Source organism: Schistocerca gregaria, chromosome 9, assembly GCF_023897955.1.
Source record: "Schistocerca gregaria isolate iqSchGreg1 chromosome 9, iqSchGreg1.2, whole genome shotgun sequence".
In the NCBI taxonomy this organism is placed as follows: Eukaryota; Metazoa; Arthropoda; class Insecta; order Orthoptera; family Acrididae; genus Schistocerca; species Schistocerca gregaria.
In genome coordinates this window covers 34,072,128-34,092,919 of record NC_064928.1, presented here as the reverse complement: position 1 = coordinate 34,092,919, position 20,792 = coordinate 34,072,128, and the positions used below count along the sequence as shown (strand labels likewise).

The 20,792-nt window shown below is 39.5% G+C and overlaps 1 protein-coding gene across 1 annotated transcript in view; it reads left to right on the top strand.

Moving 5' to 3' along the window:
- LOC126292083 (disheveled-associated activator of morphogenesis 1-like) overlaps positions 1-20,792 on the top strand; it is a 113,586-nt gene that overhangs the window by 77,190 nt on the left and 15,604 nt on the right. The window contains exon 13 of the mRNA XM_049985892.1: positions 4,211-4,384. Within this exon, the coding sequence (XP_049841849.1) occupies positions 4,211-4,384 (174 nt within the window). The remainder of the gene's footprint in view (positions 1-4,210; positions 4,385-20,792) is intronic.

Sequence of the window (20,792 nt, the reverse complement as noted above, 5' to 3'; positions counted from 1 at the left end):
TTTCAGTTAAGAGCCCATTGTCATTTACCCATCCAAATATTATACCTAACATATGATTTTGGGATATATCAGATGTAGAATCTATAAGACTGCAAAAATTTTACAAGAAATAACATCAGTACATAATTTTTTGGTCCCTGACCTCCCAATTAGACATGTTAAATCTTCATAACTTGTTGGTGAAAAGTATGAAGTAAATTCTGTTCCAGGGTTACCAAATCAGCTATATGGTCAGCCAAAAAAGATTCATGCTTCACATTTAATTCCAGACACACCATGAAATTTCCATTTTTCTCACAGGCAAATGAACACCTCTTTGTCTCCATGAAATGCTACACCTCCTAGAAGTTAGCTTCTCAACTACAGAAACAACTTTTTTTAGTATATTCCTCCAACATGTAACTTCATATTCATGCTGAGTGAGCAACAGTTTGTCAGTTCTATTCATCTAGTTTCCTCACTTTTTTCCAACATTAACAGGTGAGAGGTAGAACTTTCACATTCAGCTATTCATATTCCAACATGGCTTCAGTCACTGAAACCAGATGTTGCAAACTCAGGTGCTCATCAAATATTTCATAACATGCACAGAACAATGATCCGCGCCTAGGAGAATATAGCAGATATTCACGATTAATGATTTCCCCATTCACGAAAACCCTTTTCAACTATATTTTGCTCCAGCATTGCCGAGATCCTTCAGCGTATTGCCACAAGGACATAGAAAAAATGGCATTTTTGTTTTGATTAATACCATTTTTAACCAAATAATCCAATGTCTGGTCATTGTTTTCCCAATTGGTCATTACTTGGCATGGGAAACTTCCTCTGGTTTATAGCATGCAGGCTCTTGACATCCTTCTGGAACTCAGAAACCTTGAACTTCTCCACTCTGTTTACGATTTAGAACTTTTAAGTTTATCTGCACTTACAGACTACACTGTTCATTGTTACTGTTTTGAACCAAAACTTCACCTGAATGTTTAGAGCCACACGGTTCACTTTCACCTTTACCACTAATATATGAGTCCAGTCGCTAAGTTTACTGTTGAAGTTTACAATCCCTCTGTCCTTTTTCTCCAGCTTTCTTTTGATATGCAGCACTTAACCTAAATCATCTATCCATACTACTACTGTGAATTGTAGGAAAAAAACATCAGTGATATAGAGAGCTGGAAACTGAACATACACATGACTGCTGACTATCCAACCAAATGTGGTGGAAGATCAAGCTGGACAACAACAAAACTGGAAAGGCCGGAGTTTTATAAATTGTCTCTTCCGACCCCAGCAGTACTATTAAATACACCTATTTTTCATACTGAATCCCAATTTTATTACCATTTTCTGATTTCAGTTATCACTACAAGTTTTTTTTTCATTTATCACCTATTTCAGATTTTTTAATTACAACACAAAGGACTCAACAAAATAACAGTTTAGCAATACAAGCACTTTGGGTGTCTGCTATGCAGATGAAGAAGTATAATTTTTTTGAAGAGTGGTTCCCATAATATATTTAATATTATGACTCCAGATGTGTTAGAAGAACAAAGACTGCATAAAATATTTTGAAACACCACATACCATTGAAGCCTATGCCCTGGTGAAGTAGAGCACGTACAACAAATTAATCCCCACTTTATTATGGAGAAGTATTATTACGATATTAATGAAGTACATCATATAGCCTAATGCCAGATGGTCATGAGTCATATAGTCGAGAGTCCACTGTACTTTGGTTGTATCAAATACAACACAACCAACTTCACTGCAACACGTTAGTAATCGAATTATATACCTTAATTTTAAGTTGATAACTGTTTGAAATGGATGCAGAACTGTAAAACACACTACCCACACGATTATGTGGACAGTAAGGCAGTGTCACACAGAGAGCAGGCTGCGTGTGTGCTCAGAATACTCTGTTGCCCATTGAGGCCGGTTGTGGTCAAACATTGTGCAGTCAGGTCATAGCGATCCAGTTGTCGGATAGTGCTCATTCTGAATGTGTCAATCTCTTAAAAAGACTATGTCAGATGCATTTTTAAATGACTTCGAGTGGGGAATGTCACACTTCTCTCCTGTTACTGTCTCTGGCATACTGATAATTTGTGACTTCATTTATTTATTTTCGTTTTGGCTTTTTTGCCAGACTAACTGACATTATGGAATCAATATGATTCTTACTCTAGATCCCCATCATCAGGAAATATTTCCTCTGACTCTACAACATTTTATGATGTACGATGTGGTGACATTGTGTCAGGTAGAAACTACAAATGACCTGCCCTTGGCAATTTCTGTCACTTCTTGGATGAATCTTTCACTCCGTTTATGCATTTTAGGTATTCGCTGCAAGTCTCTCATAGATTCTTCCATTTTACTTGAACAGTCTCATCTTTGTCAAGCCTTATGCAAATTCTTTTATTTCATAGGAGGCATTTTGTTGCACATATTTGGTCACTGCTGATTCATACCACATCACCGCTTTTTAATTCCACATTGGAAGGTCAACTGTCTCTAGCTTAGTCAAATACGTGTCAAGAAGTCTACAACGTTTTACAACCACTGTATTTATCTGAATCAGTAGAATAAATCTGGAAGAAAACTGAGACGGGATTGATGGAACTGTGGCAATTTCCTAACAGCACTGGCATATTAGAATGAAAAGTTCTAAAAAAAGAAAAAAAGTAGCTTACAATATTTTTGTTACAAAAACTACTTTCAGTTGTCCTGCTCAGAGTTATTGATCACAATGACAACTCTGTGGTTATCGATGTGGGCAGCTATGACAGACACTGTGATAGCACAAGTTTTCAAAACTCATGCATTTTTCCATAAATTCTTACGAGGAAAAGGCATTCGCTTCCAAAACCATTGCCGGGCACAAACGTGCCCATCCCTCACATTCTGACAATTGATGAAGGGTTTAATTTAGCTATCTGATGACCCCTTTCCCCAAATCAGCAGCTCTGGAAGATGCTTCAAAAGCAGTTTTCAGTAAACAATATGTAGGGGTCACTGTGTGGTGGACACCTTCAGTATACCTGTACAAGAGTGAGCAGTCTTTTTAAGACCTATAGACTTAGAATCGATACTGCAGAAGCTGTTGTCAAAGCGGCAAACTTGTAGCTTAAATTGTGCTACAATGGCACCACTAGTTTGTACAAGCACATTGTTATTTCAACTAAACCATATTGTTCACTCCAATATCCAACTGGTGCTAGATCACTTATTTATAAACAAGGGGAAAAAAAGCAACCTGTTTTATATACACTCACATCAGTTTTCTTTCTTGTTGCCTCCTTTTCCATCACAATTTTATAATCACAGTGTCGTATATTGTGCAAAAGTACATTTGTGTGCACCAACTCAATCAGTCTTGCTGTTTCTGCCAATATCTTGCACACACTTGTCCGCTACGAACTTTATAGAAAATCACAACGTGCCAGCTGCATGCCACAGACTAGGGTCATCTAGCACAGGTGCCTGCCTCCTGTCTGACCAGGACGATGCTGTAGCATGCAGCAAGGGCACCATGGCAGGTGCCCATGCAGGTTGTTTGACAGCCTTAATATGCTCATACATGTAAGACATTATACAGATGGACTAGTAGTAAAATCTGAGTTTATGATGGCTACAAAAATTTGTCACCATATTGCAAATAAATCATTGAATGCCTCAATCCTGATGCAATGAACATTAAAATAATACTTAAAAACTTTTTTAAATTGCAACATTTTGTTGCCCTGTGAAGCTGCACGTGTTGCACCTGCCTAAATATGGCCCGAAGTGCACTTAGTTAAGAACAAATATTAAATGTGCATACTATGTCTGACTTCATTTAACAATAAACATTAATTTTATAACATTAAAACACTATTTCTTTATAATTTGCAATTTCCTCCATCCCCTGCATCATCAAAACTATTAGTCCTAGGAAAAAAACGAATATAACATTTTTGTAGGGAATTTTATGTTGCACTGGGACATTCTCCCCCCCCCCCCCTCCCCCCCCTCCCCCACACACACACAAACAATTTTTTTGTATGTTTTTCATGGCTCTTCCTCCCACCAGTATACAAAAATATGTGAGTGCATCAATTATTTCCCATAATTTCCTTCATGGATGACTCATCAGTACAATAATGTCTGGGGGGGGAGGGAGACATAACGATTGCTTGAGTTTCATCTTGTTGGTTCACAGTTTGACCGGGCTGTCCGGCTATTTGGAGAAGATAATGCTGTGTCAGTACAGCCAGACGAGTTCTTTGGTATCTTTGATGCCTTCCTGAATGCATTCAATGAAGCTCATCAGTACAATAATAATCTCCGAAGACGGAGGGAGGAAGAAGAAAGGAGAGCAATACAGGAAGCAGAAGTAAGTAAAACGCATGGCAATGTATGTATCAAATAAGAAGAAATGTTAAATTTTGTTACTGCTTAGTCTTTAAGGTAACTCTTTTGTAGTAGCCATTATAAGGAAACATTTGGACTTTTGAGAGACATAGTATTTAAATATGTGACACATAAAATGTATCACTTATGATGAGCATCTTCAATTTTGTAATTTTATCTTTAAATGCAGTTAGAAGTCTGTATTCTGTCAATGCAGTTTCTCATTGCCACTTATCGAAACCACTGACATGTTTCACAACATAAGAAATGGTGTTCCAATAAGCAATGACAGAATAAATTTGTCCAAGAACTGGACTTTGCACAATTCTTATGTGAGTGGAACAGGAAGAAATCATAATAACTTTTACAATGGGACGTGCCCTCTGCCACGCACCGTACAGGTGCAGATGTACAATTGCTGTTATATGTTTGTATCACACAATCCCACACCAAAATACATTTTTAGTAAGTCTCTGTTACTTGGTAAATGAAGACAACCATAAAGAAGAAGGGAAAGATACAAATTTGGAACAAGACGAACACAAGATATTCCATTTCATTGACTGTTACAAGCACAGATTTATTTATTTTTTTGTGTCAGAAGCCCACGCCTACTACAGTAGTACAAGCTTATATGCCAACTAGCTCTCCAGATGGAGAAATTCATGAAATGTATGATGAGATAAAAGAAATTATTCAGATAGTGAACGGAGACGAAAATTTAATAATCATGGGTGACTGGAATTCGAGTGTAGGAAAAGGGAGAGAAGGAAACATAGTAGGTGAATATGGATTGGGGCTAAGAAATGAAAGAGGAAGCCGCCTGGTAGAATTTTGCGCAGAGCCTAACTTAATCATAGCTAACACTTGGTTTAAGAATCATGAAAGAAGGTTGTATACATGGAAGAATCTTGGAGATACTGACAGGTTGCAGATAGATTATATAATGGTAAGACAGAGGTTTAGGAACCAGGTTTTATACTGTAAAGACATTTCCAGGGGCAGAAGTGGACTCTGACCACAGTCTATTGGTTATTAACTGTAGACTAAAACTGAAGAAACTGCAAAAAGGTGGGAATTTAAGGAGATGGGACGTGGATAAACTGAAAGAAGCAGAGGTTGTACAGAGTTTCAGGGAGAGCATAAGGGAACAATTGACAGCAGTGGGTGAAAGAAGTAGGGGTGGCTAGGGGACAAATGTAAGGATGTAGAGGCTTATCTCACTAGGGGTAAGATAGAAACTGCCTACAGGAAAATTAAAGAGAACTTTGGAGAAAAGAGAACCACATGTATGAATATCAAGAGCCTACATGGAAACCCAGTTCTAACCAAAGAAGGGAAAGCAGAAAGATGGAAGGAGTATATAGAGGGTCTATACAAGGGCAATGTACTTGACGACAATATTATAGAAATGGAAGAGAATGTAGATGAAGATGAAATGGGAGATACGATACTGCGTTAAGAGTTTGACAGAGCACTGAAAGACCTGAGTCGAAACAAGGCCCCGGGAGTAGGCAACATTCCATTAGAACTACTGATGGCCTTTGGAGAGCCAGTCCTGACAAAACTCTACCATCTGGTGAGGAAGATGTATGAGACAGGCGAAGTACCCCAGACTTCAAGAAAAATATAATAATTCCAATCCCAAAGAAAGCAGGTGTTGACAGATGTGAAAATTACCGAACTATCAGTTTAATAAACCACAGTTGCAAAATACTAACACGAATTCTTTACAGACGAATGGAAAAACTGGTAGAAGCCGACCTCGGGGAAGATCTGTTTGGATTACGTAGAAATGTTGGAACATGTTAGGCCATACTGAACGTATGACTTATCTTAGAAGAAAGATTAAGGAAAGCCAAACCTACGTTTCTAGCATTTGTAGACTTAGAGAAAGCTTTTGACAATGTTCACAGCAATATTCTCTTTCAAATTCTAAAGGTGGCAGGGGTAAAATACATGGAGCGAAAAGCTATTTACAATTTGTACAGAAACCAGATGGCAGTTATAAGAGTTGAGGGACATGAAAGGGAAGCAGTGGTTGGGAAGGGAGTGAGACAGGGTAGTAGCCTCAACCCAATGTTATTCAATCTGTATGTTGAGCCAGCAGTAAAGGAAACAAAAGAAAAATTCGGAGTAGGTATTAAAATCCATGGAGAAGAAATAAAAACTTTGAGGTTCACCGATGACATTGTAATTCTGTCAGAGACAGCAAGGGACTTGGAAGAGCAGTTGAACAGAACAGACATTGTCTTGAAACGTCGATATAAGATGAACATCAACAATGTAGTCGAATTAAGTCAGGCGATGCTGAGAGGTTTAGATTAGGAAATGAGACACTTAAAGTAGTAAATGAGTTTTGCTATTTGGGGATCAAAATAACTGATGATGTTCGAAGTAGAGAAGATATAATATGCCTGGCAATGGCAAGGAAAGCGTTTCTGAAGAAGAGAAATTTGTTAACATAGAGTATCGATTTAAGCGTCAGGAAGTCATTTCTGAAAGTATTTGTATGGAGTGTAGCCATGTATGGAAGTGAAACATGGATGATAAATAGTTTGGACAGGAAGAGAATAGAAGCTTTCGAAATGTGGTGCTACAGAAGAATGCTGAAGATTATATGTGTATATCACATAACTAATGGGGAGGTATTGAATAGAATAGGGGAGAAGAGGAGCTTGTGGCACAACTTGACTAGAAGTAGGGATCGGTTGGTAGGACATGTTCTGAGACATCAAGGGATCACCAATTTAGCATTGGAGGGCAGTGTGGAGGGTAAAAATCGTAGAGGGAGACCAAGAGATGAATACACTAAGCAGATTCAGAAGGATGTAGGTTGCAGTAGGTACTGGGAGATGAAGGAACTTGAACAGGATAGGGTAGCATGGAGAGCTGCATCAAACCAGTCTCAGGACTGAAGACCACAACAACAATGTCTTGTGCTGCATAATAGACCTCAGACGAGGGATGCTAGGGAAGCATAATAAACAGTCCAGCAGTTAAGAAGTTTGTAATGAATTTATGATGGTGAGTGTTATATGCTTGCATTGCCACTTCAACTGCTACAGCCAAAATGAGAAAACTGCTCCTAGAAACTATGCCAAGTGAACTTTTTTTTTTCTTTTTTTTCCTCCCCCCCCCCCCCCCCCCCCCCGAGATAAAATAGAATCCTGTGAATTTTCCCAGTTGGTGTGGTGAACATTAATTAACACTTCGCTATCAATGACCTAACTCATTATCATCCGGTTTCCATTTTTATGCACGTTTGGCAATGTGATTGCTCTCATTCCTCCATGAGTAGCTGACATTTATCACTATGCTTGATAATAATTTCCTGGGAACAGGAAATGGTTGGTCTCATTCCCGCAACAGCATGTCTGCCAGTCTCATTCCAGCCTCGGTCCCATTCCAGTCTGTCTCAGTCTCGGCTGTGGCTTTCTTTTTGTAGTTCCCGGGAATGGGAGACAGTTGGTCTCGTTCCTGCAATGGCATGTAGGTCGGTATTGTTCCAGCCTCGGTCCCATTTCCGTACACGTCTCTGTCTCTTTCTCGATCGGACGGACTCTTCCTTTGCGTTCATCGCAGTTCCACTGTCGACTGCTCATAGTTCAGTATCGAGTTCTTGTTCGTTTTGTTTGCTGCGCACGCCATTCTAGATGTGTTTCAAACCTTTTTTTGAACTCTGAACTTCTGGTTCTTTTCGTATTCTATTCAGCAACCATGACCAGCAATTAAAATGCATTTTATAATTGCGTTTATTACATAAAAATTATGTGGAATATAATACATACATTTTTTCAGGTAAGAAAATGGCATATCAGCTTACTTCACTATTTTGATAAACATCAGAAGAAACACTTGTAAAAATGCAAGATTTTTTTGTTATTAGACATGCAAAGGAAATCGGCGAGGCACACATGAGTGGCCATTTTCTATCTTTTTTTGACCCGAGGTAAAAGACCATGTTCATTGTTATGGAAAGCAGATTGATTTACAACCAAATGAAGCCCGCACTCCATGGTCTATTGTCACATTTTGTAAAGAGAATAAGATACTTTCTACAATATTATTTCAGTGATACAGGGTGGCACACAAAAAATTGGCCTCGAGTACTAAACAGCTCATTGTCGCCCACCAATCGTCATCTATTGTTTCAAAGTTGTTGTTTGCCTTAGCTTATTTGTTATTTCTTCACTGCCTAATTACTACATGTTTGTCTATTCTGCTCATAATGGATAACAAATCATGCGTAATTAACAAGTAGTCTGTACTTGGTGCCAGATGACTGACTGTAATTAATACCTTCAGTGGCTTCAGTATTCAACAGTACAGTGACATCCCTGCAGTATGCTTTTGCATCACACAAAGCTCGCTCAGAAAAATTCCTCTATATTTAAGTTCAGAATTTTCATCACTCTTGTTTGTAATTAGAACACTGTGTCAGGTGACAATGAGAGCATTTTATGTGTTCTCTCTGGTCGCCTAAGAAGTGCACAGTAGTGCTGGAGTTTTGCCAAATATTATTTCATTCTCTTTAAAAATTAAATGACATTCAAAGCTATATTGTTTCTTTGCTCATGTCGTTTTATGTCTGAGCAAGGCTAGTTGGACCTCTGGGTGGCCAGTGCTGTCCAAGTTTAATGTAGTGGTAAAGCTATTGTCCTGCACTTTATTCCTCAGTCTACGTGCATTTAGCACAGCATAAAATGTATCCTTATGATTGTACTTGACTCCACTGGTCACGATGTGGCTTCCGCTCCATGTGAAACGACAATTATATCAAAGTTTTTGTCCTTCTAACAAAATCTGCTAAATTACCGATGTGCTGTTCACACTTTTAGGACATAGTGTTTACCATAATACCACCCACATTGATTTACACTTTGAAGCATTCTGCTGCCACCATCCTTTGCAAACTGTAAGTGTACTTAAAACGTTACTACATAGGTCTATGTATGTCACACTGACAGCCTATAGAATGAACTGGTACACTTGTAGGAAAAATTCCATAAGAATAGGTATAAAATTAATAAGTTAAATCAACCAAAAGAAGGGCAAGAAGAAAGAAATGTAAAATCTATGGCATCTCTAATTTACTTGGGAAATATTTCTTCAAAAACTGCGAGAATAGTGAAAAAGCATAAAAAAGATTCTTCTTTCCTCTGGACAGGACGGCAGCTGTTCTGGGATCTGTGGAGGATGACCTGCATTCACAGAAGGTGGTATATGTGTGATTCCTTCTGAGTGTGGTTTTGTTTACTATCTTCAACTTTTGTACTCCTGTCTTACACAAAACTGAGGAGTATTACGGTATATTGATAATTTTTACTTTAGGGACCGTTTGAGTACAATTGAATGAAACCCAGTTTTCATGCCAGACACATTTTGCCTTTATTTTCTGCAAGGTGTCTTCAGAGACAACTTTATGAGGATACAAAACAAACACAACGCTTTCAGAATACAAGATAACTCACAATCTGCAAACTTACAAACACACTCAACAAACACACATAATGAAAACATAACACAGAAAAGAACCAGATGGTAGACTATCACTTACACACAAATTATCACACGGAGTTCCAAACATCCTTAAGAGACAGGCTTCTGAATAGCATATAAGACTGGGCAAACCCTCCAATCACACCTAAGCCAACCAACTACCAAGAGGGATAAATTTCAACGATCAGGAATGTATCAACTTGAATGTCAAAGTTGTAATGCAGTCTGCATATCAAAGTTGTAATGCAGTTTGCATATCAAAGTTGTAATGCAGTCTGCATATCAAAGTTGTAATGCAGTCTGCATACCAAAGTTGTAGAGCAGTCTGCATATCAAAGTTGTAATGCAGTCTGCATATCAAAGTTGTAATGCAGTCTGCATACGCGGGCGAGTGTATACCTGTCCTTTTTTCTCCCTAAGGTAAGTCTTTCCACTCCTGGGATTGGAATGACTCCTTACCCTCTCCCTTAATACCCACATCCTTTCATCTTTTCCTCTCCTTCCCTCTTTCCTGACGAAGCAACGGTTGGTTGCGGAAGCTTGAAATTTTGTGTCTGTGTGTGTATTTTTTTTTTCTTTTTTTTCTTTTTTTCTATCTGCCAGCACTTTCCCGTTTGGTATATATAAAGAGGGAATAGAAATGTAATATGTAGAAAATCATCCATGCAACCTGTAAGTAGAATTTAAAATATTTCAGCATCATAGCAAAAACCAACCACCAGAACTGTTTATAACCTATAGGTACATTGCCCCAAAATGTAAAACTAAATAGTTTAAACATGTACAAAAGGTGCAAGAAAATACATCTGAGACTTCATAAGATGATACAACACATAAAATTCAACAAAACATGCAAAATAAACGATTTAATTCCAAGTTATATTAATGTAAATGTTAAGAACATTTCTACATTGGCACAGAAGTAAAAAACAATTGCAGAATGATGTTGGTTGCTAAATGAAATTAAGATGCTATAGTCGAAAAAATAGTACCATACCTAAACATGATGCTCTGAGACTCATCTAGAATTGTCACAAAATGTAGGAAATCCCACAGTTCTCATCGCACTAAAAGAAAAAAAACTGAACACAACACATACACAGCAGTGAAACATTTACAAAACAAGCATAAACAGAAAATAATGAAACTACCAATAAAAAAGACAAAAAAAAATATATTTACATTTTAAATGTGAAATCACAAGAGCACCAATACACATACTACTCATGTTTAGTTAATCTATCAGAGACAGAACTACACAAAAAAGAAAAAAATGATCTTGTAAAAAGGGTTGAAACACTGTACCAACAGAAAAGTAAACAACCAATAATAGAAAATCTCAAAGTAGAAGCCGAACACATCCTTGCATGTGAAGAACAACAAAATAATTGCGAAATAAACATAGGAGTGACAAGAGAACTAGTAAAAAAGAAATAAAAGGCATAATAAAATAAACACAGCAAACATACAGTAAGAACAATGAAACAGAAACAGCTACCATGAAAAGGTTAAAACTAAACTTCATAAACAACAACATACTAATAGCAAGAGCAGACAAGGGAAATGTAACAGTACCCATGGGCAAAGAGCAATGCACCACAAAAACCAAGGAACACTTAAATACCAACACCATATAGAAACTGAAGTCAGATCCATCTACATGATTCCAGGCAAACCTGAAACGAACATTGAACACACACTCACAGACAATCAGAAACACTACATAGCATAGAAAAACCCACAAGCACCAACACACTGCAGCCAACAAAAGTTACACAAAGATGGTACACCAAGCCAAGAAAGCCCCAACATACCACATAGTCAAACATCTGCAAAAGTTAATTACAAAACACTATAAAACAGAAAACAACAGAACAGTGATAAACACAGAAAACCTAATAGAACACGCCCAGAATGTACAGATAGCACACACAGAATCACTGATTTCATTCGACAAAAAATTTGTATACCTCCATCCCTACCACAGAAACAATAGAAATCCTAGAACGAAATCTCACATCCTACAGCAACATCACAACAGAAGCAAAAAAAGAAATAACAAATATGCTCACATTTACAACTGAAAAAAACTACTTTCAGTTCGAATGAATATTATCTACAAAGGGATGGACTGCTCATAGGATGCCCAATATCAGGAACATTAGCAAACATTTTCATGTCATTTAGAAAATCTGATATTTGAAAAGATAACCACTAATGAAAGTTTCAAAATCATATATTGGTACAGACTAGTGGATGACATTATTTGTCTGGTAGATGAACCATACTCAGAAATCAACGAAGCACATCAGAATATAAAATTCACATTTGAAAAAGAAAAAAAAAAAACTCTTGACATAACAATAAGAAAAGTAAATGGCAAACATACATGTTTAGAAAACCAACAGCCTCAAAGACAGTAATGCATCTACATCTACATCTACATCTACATCTACATCTACAGCCATACTCTACAAGCCACCTGACGGTATGTGGCGGAGGGTACCCTGTGTACCTCTATCGGTTCTCCCTTCTATTCCAGTCTCGTATTGTACGTGGAAATAAGGATTGTCGGTATGCTTCTGTGTGGGCTCTAATCTCTCTGATTTTATCCTCATGGTCACTTCGCGAGATATACGTAGGAGGGAGCAATATACTGCTTGACTCTTCGGTGAAGGTATGTTCTAGGAAGTTTAACAAAAGCCCGTACTGAGCTACTGAGCGTCTCTCCTGCAGAGTCTTCCACTGGAGTTTATCTATCATCTCCGTAATGCTTTTGTGATTACTAAATGATCCTGTAACAAAGCGCGCTGCTCCCCGTTGGATCTTCTCTATCTCTTCTATCAACCCTATCTGGTGCGGATCCCACACTGCTGAGCAGTATTCAAGCAGTGGGCGAACAAGCGTACTGTAACCTACTTCCTTTGTTGTCGGATTGCATTTCCTTAGGATTCTTCCAATGAATCTCAGTCTGGCATCTGCTTTACCGACGATCAACTTTATATGATCATTCCATTTTAAATCACTCCTAATGCGTACTCCCAGATAATTTATGGAATTAACTGCTTCCAGTTGCTGACCTGCTATTTTGTAGCTAAATGATAAGGGACCTATCTTTCTATGTATTTGCAGCACATTACACTTGTCTACATTGAGATTCAATTGGCATTGCGTGCACCATGCGTCAATTCGCAGCAGATCCTCCTGCATTTCAGTACAATTTTCCATTGTTGCAACCTCTCGATACACCACAGCATCATCTGCAAAAAGCCTCAGTGAACTTCCGATGTCATCCACCACATCTAATCATCCCCACAACCAGAAGCTTGCAGCACTAAGACATATGTTACATAGATTAAACAGGATCCCACTCGACAAGAGAAACTATGAAAAAGAAATGAGCACAATAATACAAATAGTTAGAACAATGGGTACGACACACATGTAGTAGGGTCAATCAAAAAAATAAAAAGACACATACAAAACAAACAAAACGCTTCTAGAATACAAGATAACTCACAACCTACAAACTTACAAACACAATCAACAAACACACATAATGACAACATTACATAGAAAAGAACCAGATGGTACACAATGACTTACAAACAGAAATCAATACACTGAGTTGCAAACCACCTAAAGAGTCAAGGCCTCCAGATAGCATGTAAGATCGGGCAAACCCTCCAATCATATCCAAACCAACCAACTACCAAGAGGAATAAATTCCAATCATCAGGAATATAGAGGGCGATTCTCAAAGATGTATGCAAATATTTTAATATGTAATTCTACAAGTATAACTAAAGAAAGAAGTCCATATAAACATAGGTCCACAAATGTTTAGTTATGGATAATAAAAGATTTTGCATGAAATTTAGCAAGTTCGCTATTATGAAGCCATCGCAAAACTGTACAAGGTTAAAGTAAAGCACAATTTTCATTTATTTTGTTGTTATTGACCTGGTTAATCTAATAAAACACGTCCCAGACGTGTATCTGCAGTAGTTTCCCAGAACATCCAGAGAAGCAAAGACGTGATTTCATAAAATATTTAATTTATTAACTACTTTGCCCAATTTGTTTTTTAAATTCCAAACAATTGCAGAAAGTTTTCAACAGAAGTTGTTGAGAATTTAATTTTGGAAAAAGATGGTAATAACATTAACTGTAATATTGTACCTGCCAATCCACTAGTAACACCAGTCTACATTCAACCAGAATGATATTTCCTATTTGCTTATTTTTGTATCAGATAATCTACTCTTCATCAATACCATAGCACACAAGAATTCATGTTGAACCAGAAAATCAAAGCTCAACGTTAAGGAAATTGTACAGTGAACATACAAATTCACAGTACATTCACAATAAATTTTCATGAACAGATTTTGTTGCTCGTATCAGTTTCACAGGGTTGTTCTTAATTTCATCTATTGCATTCATAATGCGTTCAAGTAACGTCTCACTTGTATTAACTTTGACCTCATAAAATGTCTTTCTTCCATTCCCATACACAAAAATCCATTGGTGTTAAATTGAGCGATCTGGGTGGCCACAGACGTGTAGCACCACGACCAATACATTTCTGGGGGAAATGTTCATTTAAATGTGTAGTAACAGCATTGATGAAATGTGAAGGAGTGCCGTCATGTTGAAAATACATTTGCAATCACATAGCAAGTGGAACATTTTCGAGCAAGTGGGGCATTTCTAACTTCAAGGAACTGTAAGTACATCTTGCCAGTTAGACATCCTGGGAAAATGAATGGTCCAATAAAGTATCTGTTGATCATACTACACCACACATTTACGCTAAATCGCTCTTGGAAATTATGTTACACTGTTGCAAGTAAGTTTGCATCAGACCATACATGCTCGTTATGTAAATTATTTATACCATTTCAAGTAAACTGTGCCTCATCAGTATGGTGAGAATACAGATTATTGTACTTTAGTTTATGCCATATCTTAGTTTGTGAAATGCCTTATCACTGAGAGATACGTTGTGTACTGGTATGTTAAACAGTGCCCATAATATCCTCCTCATTGTCTTCACATACTGAATGCTCATACTGATTATGAACACTAGGTAGAGAACCTGTCTCTTGTAACATTTGAAATACTCCACTAATGATTCACGCATTCGGAATCCTCTGAGTTGGTTGACATACTGAATATTTGTTAATTGCAGCTGTAACATTACCATCACATTTGCCGTAAATGAATACCATGTTGGAGTATTCCTGTCATAAATTTGAAAGGCATCCCTATTTCACAAATAATCTACAAGCTACAACAGTTACTATGTGGTTTCACTTAAATACACCGTTATTGTTGTATTCTTTCACTAAACAATACAGGAAACTAACTAGTCTCAAGGTTAGGAAACAACTGAAACAATTCAGTTACGGTCGTCAACAATAACATAAATGTTTCTACATTCTTAATGGAAAGTAAACAAAAAATACTTGTATAATAATCTTTGGTTCTCTGGGTGTTCTGGGAAACTACAGCACCATGTTGGAGTCTGGGACATGTTTTATTAGATTCAACAGACAAATAACAACAAAATAAATGAAAAATGTATTATACTTTAACCTTATTCAGTTTTGCAATGGCTTAATATTAGTGAAGTTGCTAAATTTCAGGCAAAATCTTGTTTTAGCCATAACTCCATAACTAAACATTTGCGGACCTGCGTTTATATGGGCTTTTTTCTTTTGTTTTAGTTGTACAATAACACATTAAAATATATGCATATCTTTGTGAATCACCCTGAATAAACATGACTGTAAAAGCTGAGATGCAGGAATTTTAAAACATGGTACAAAGAACATAACAGGTGTTGGAAGTACAAAACAAACCATTCCACATTTACAGAACATTTAAAACACAATTACCACCATCCCTAAACATGGAACAAGAAATTAAAATAATGGGAATAATCTTATACAAATGCAAGAAAACTTCCACATTCAGAAAGCCATTGATGAAAACAAACATGATAAATGAGCAAACGTACATCAGTACAGGCTCCCTAGAACACTTAATAAAAGAAATGATGAGATAAAAATTGTCCCTCACAAATAAGAAAAAATTCCCTCTCCCTTTGCCTTCTGGAGACACACACACACACACACACACACACACACACACACACACACACACACACACACACACACGGATACACAATCAGATCACATATACTTCAAAAATCACACTCGAATGTTGGCAAGAACATTCAATCTTCGGCAACAACATTTAAAAGTTGGCAACACAAACCAAAACATTGCTCAAAACAGGTGTTAAATTCCTAGTGCTGTGAAATGTGGAAAAAAGCCACAAGTGGTAATTATAAGAACAGAAATGTAATATGTAGATGATCCTTCACGCAACCTGTAACTAGAATTTAAAATATATCTACATCATAGCATAAACCAACCACCAGAACTGTTTATGACCTATAGGTACATTGCACCAAAATGTAAAACTACATAGTAAAAATATGTACGTATTCCAGGCCACTGAAGATGACTTGCAGAGAATACAGGTGAAATTCGTATGGCATGAAAATTGTGTTTCATTCAGCTGTGGTGAGATGGTCCAAAATGTGAAAATTATCAATTATTCTATACGCTAGGGTCGTATGTGCTCCCGTCACAGCTGTAGAACACGACAAAGAGAGGAATTAAAAACGAATACACATTAATCACAATCTACATTTATATCTATACTCTGCAAGCCACCCAACGGTGTGTGGCGGAGGGCACTTTACGTACCACTGTCATTACCTCCCTTTTCTATTCCAGTCGTGTATGGTTTGCGGGAAAAAAGACTGTCTGAAAGCCTCCGTGCGCACTCGAATCTCTCTAATCCTACATTTGTGATCTCCTCGGGAGGTATAAGTAGGTGGAAGCAATATATTCGATACCTCATCCAGAAACGCACCCTCTTGAAACCTAGCGAGCAAGCTACACAGCGATGCAGAATGCCTCTCTTGCAGAGTCTGCCACTTTAGTTTGTTAAACATCTCCGTAACGCTATCACGGTATATGCCTAAAAACAAGGACAGGGAGAAAGGTATATAAAATATGCCATAAAGAAATTGAGGTCATGAACTAAAAATTAAATGGCCTTCGCAATATTGTTACAATGTATAGAAAGTAAACATGGTCGACAGCCCAAATGTCGTTCGCTAAAATGGCCAATAACAGACGGCAAAGACAAACGAGAATGTAAGCGGTTACAAAAAGGGTATTCCATCAGGAAGTAGTGGACCATCAGAAGCTGAGCGCAGTGAATACAAAGTGGTGTGGGAGCACCACTTAACAAATGGCGATGGCTAAAAAGACAGTGCCTGATACACAACCTAGCGAAAATGAACTCACGGGGATAGGGTCAAGAGGTGGTCATCCAAGCTGCCAGGAGATGCCAAAAAATCCGGAGCTTGTTCCCATGAAAGGAGTACCAGTGGTGATGGCAAAGTGACATCACCTGCTGACAGACGGCAACACAGAGATCATCGGAGGGAATATAAGAATTAGCGGGCTGAGGTACGAGGACTACAGTCCCGGTAGCAGCCTCAGCGCCTTCGTTTCCTGTCAGAGTGACGTGCCAGCTTTCCTAGAGCTGTTGCACTAGGGGGATGGATCGTGTACTGCACACAAAGGCTTTGAAGGGCACTGAGGGAGTCTGAGCAGATGACGCAATTGAAAAGCCTGTCTCTCCGGATGGACTGCGTGGTCTGATACAGGGCGAACAGCTCTGCTGTAAATACTGAGAAATGTTCCAGAAGCTGATACCGTAAAATGTCAGTGCCGTGACGAAGCCACACCTGACACCACCGTCAGAACAAAAACTGTTAGTGTACACAAAGGTACTATTGCAAAGATTGTGAAACTTACAACGATACAGTGAGGCTGGAGTACTGTCCTTAAGAAGCAAATGAAGGCCAGTGTGAACCAGGGCTGCTGCACGAAGGCAAGGTGGTGAAGGGTTTACACCCACCGTGGAAGTTGCAGGTAGTGTGAAGTTAAGCTGCCAGAACAAGAGCCGAAACCGAACTCCACAGGAAGTAACAGAGAAACATAGGATGGGTGGCCACACATGGCATACAAATGGCATAAATGTCTGCTGAGAAGAAGGTCATGGTGGTAGGACAGTTGTAGTTCACCACTTCTGCATACAGACTCTCAACTGGGCTACTGTAAAAGGTGCCACTGGCTTAACAGATGCCATAGTGGTGGATAGTATTGAGATGGCATAAGAGGGGATGGACGCGAAGATGCATACATAAACACCCATAGTCTTGAAACTTCCTAGCAGATTAAAACTGTGTGCCCGACTGAGACTCGAACTTGGAACCTTTGCGTTTTGCGGGCAAGTGCTCTACCAACTGAGCTACTGAAGCACGACTCATGCCCGGTACCCACAGCTTTACTTCTGCCAGTACCTCGTCTCCTACCTTCCAAACTTTACAGAAGCTCTCCTGCGATGAGACAGGTCTTTGGAGACAGGTCTTTGGAGAACTGCAGTAGATGGCAAAATCATCAATGAAAAGGGAGCCGGAGATGCTCTGCAAGAACAGGCCATTGTAGGATTAATGGCAATAGCAAAGACGACGACGCTCATGACGGAACCCTAAAGCACACCGTATTCCTTGATAAAGGTGTCCAACAAGGCAGAACCCACACGTACGTTGAAAAATTCCTGAAGGAAGCAGAGCAGGCGGTCATGAAAGACCCACATGTAGAGAGAACAGGGGATACCAGTACTCCAGCAGATGTCTTAGGCTTTCTCCAAATTGAACAACACAGGTGGAGTCTGAGATTTCCACAGAAAACCATACATGACATGGGTGGACAAAGTGACGAGGTGGGTAACTGCAGAACTGTGTGCTCGAAATCCACACTGTGCAGTGGTTAGTAAGTGGTTAGTAAAGTGTGAGATTAGAGCCATCATATGTTCCATCACCTTGCAAACACAGCTGGTGAGAGAAATGAGGTGGTAGCTAGAAGGAATGTGTGTGTCCTTAATGGGCTTAGGTATGGGTATGACAGTGGCTTCGTGCCTCTGTCTTGGAAATGTGCCCTCTTGCCAGATGCGGTTGTACGTATTAAGTAGAAAATGCTTGCCTGCATGAGAAAGGTGCTGCAACATTGACTGTTAACAGCATCTGGCCCTGGGGCAGAGGATCAGGATAAAGTGAGAGCACGATCTAGCTCCCTCATACTGAAAGCAGCATTGTAGCACTCACGATTCGGAGAAGAAAAGGGTATTGCCCAAGCCTCCTCCACTTGTTTCTGATGGAGGAAGGCAGAGTGACAGTGGGAGGTCTCCGCAAAATGCCAATCTAAGATGCTGGAGTTAGCAATAAGGCCCACAATGATATCGTCTGCTATTGTCAGGTTGGAAATTGAGGAATGGATCTTGGTCCTAGAGACCCTTAGGAAATTGGTCCTCACAACAGAAGAGGGAGTGGAGCAATTTAAAGAACTACTGAATGAAATCCAGCTAGCTCTTTTGCTGTCCCGAAGAACACGACGACACTGTACATGCATCTGTGTATAACGAATACAGTTTCCCATCGTAGGATGACTGTTAAAAACGTGGAGGCCACAGCTCTACAAGTGAAATGTACAGTGGCATGCCTCAGTCCACCACGGGACCGGGACACAACATGGTAAAGTAGAAGTGTGAGGAACGGAACGTTCTGCGGCAGTAAGGATACCATTTGTAAGATATTGCAACTGGGCATCACAACTGGGGAAATGTCGTTTGTCGAAGGTCGCCAGAAAGGAGTAAAGCCTCCAATCTGCCACAGAAAGCTGCCATTTGGGTGTGAGTGTAGTTGGGGTAAGAGTCCCAAACGGATAGCACACGGGAAATAGTCTCTCGAGTTTGTGTCGGAGAGAAGGGACCACTCGAGGTGACGGGCAAGCTGGGCATGCAGAAGGATAGGTCCAAATCAAAATAGGTGTGTGTGGATTCTGAAAGGAAAGTGGGTGCTTCTGCGTCGAGGCAGAGGTCAAGTGAGGAAGGAAAAGGCAAACTGCAACAGCTCGAAGGCACGTCGTCAGGGAGACGGGTCAATTACGAACGTCATCTCGTACGAGCAGCACGACTCCCCCACGAGATAGAATGCCGGCTTCAAAACAGACAGGGAAAAAATGTGAAAGCTCAAAGCAGTCGGGAGGATGCAGTTCTGTTTCCTGAAGGCAGAGAACAAGTGGTCGCTGTGATTCTAAAAGCAGCCTCAAGTCCTCTTTGTCGAATCGAAGGCCACGAACGTTCCATTGAGGGAGGGTCACGGAGAATAAAAAATGAAGGGGTATCACCTCGGCAGCTGCCGAGTGCCAGCTTTCAAAGACTCACTGCTACAGGACACAGAGAGAGAAGGATTCCACTCCACGAGGTTGACGTAAGTGTTAGCATTCTCCTCCTGTCGGCCAGCTTAGTCCGGGACGGAAAAAAGGTGGGTGTCGTGCACCGGTGACACAAATGTCTGCCAGGTGAGGGTATCACGTGGTGACACCGTCAAAGAGGATCTTTGAGTCAGCGAAGGATAATACCGTTTGACTTTATTCAACTTCTGCAAGCCTTTCCGATTGGCAGAGTGAGACTCGGACGTAGGTCGGCCGGAAGGACGTAGGAAGTCTTCACGGGAGTATTCCTTCTGTCCTTTCCAGGCTGTCAGTTGTGTAGCTGATGACTTCACCCTGTGAGGGAAAAGTTTGGTGGCGTTTTCCATAGCCGGAGGAGGAGACAGGGACGCAACCATGAAGCTCTGCGATTTCACAGCAATGGTGCTAAATTTGAGGTTACACGCGTGTGGCCACAACCTCCATGGAGCAAGATGTAGCAAGAACAATACTGTAGGTGTCAAA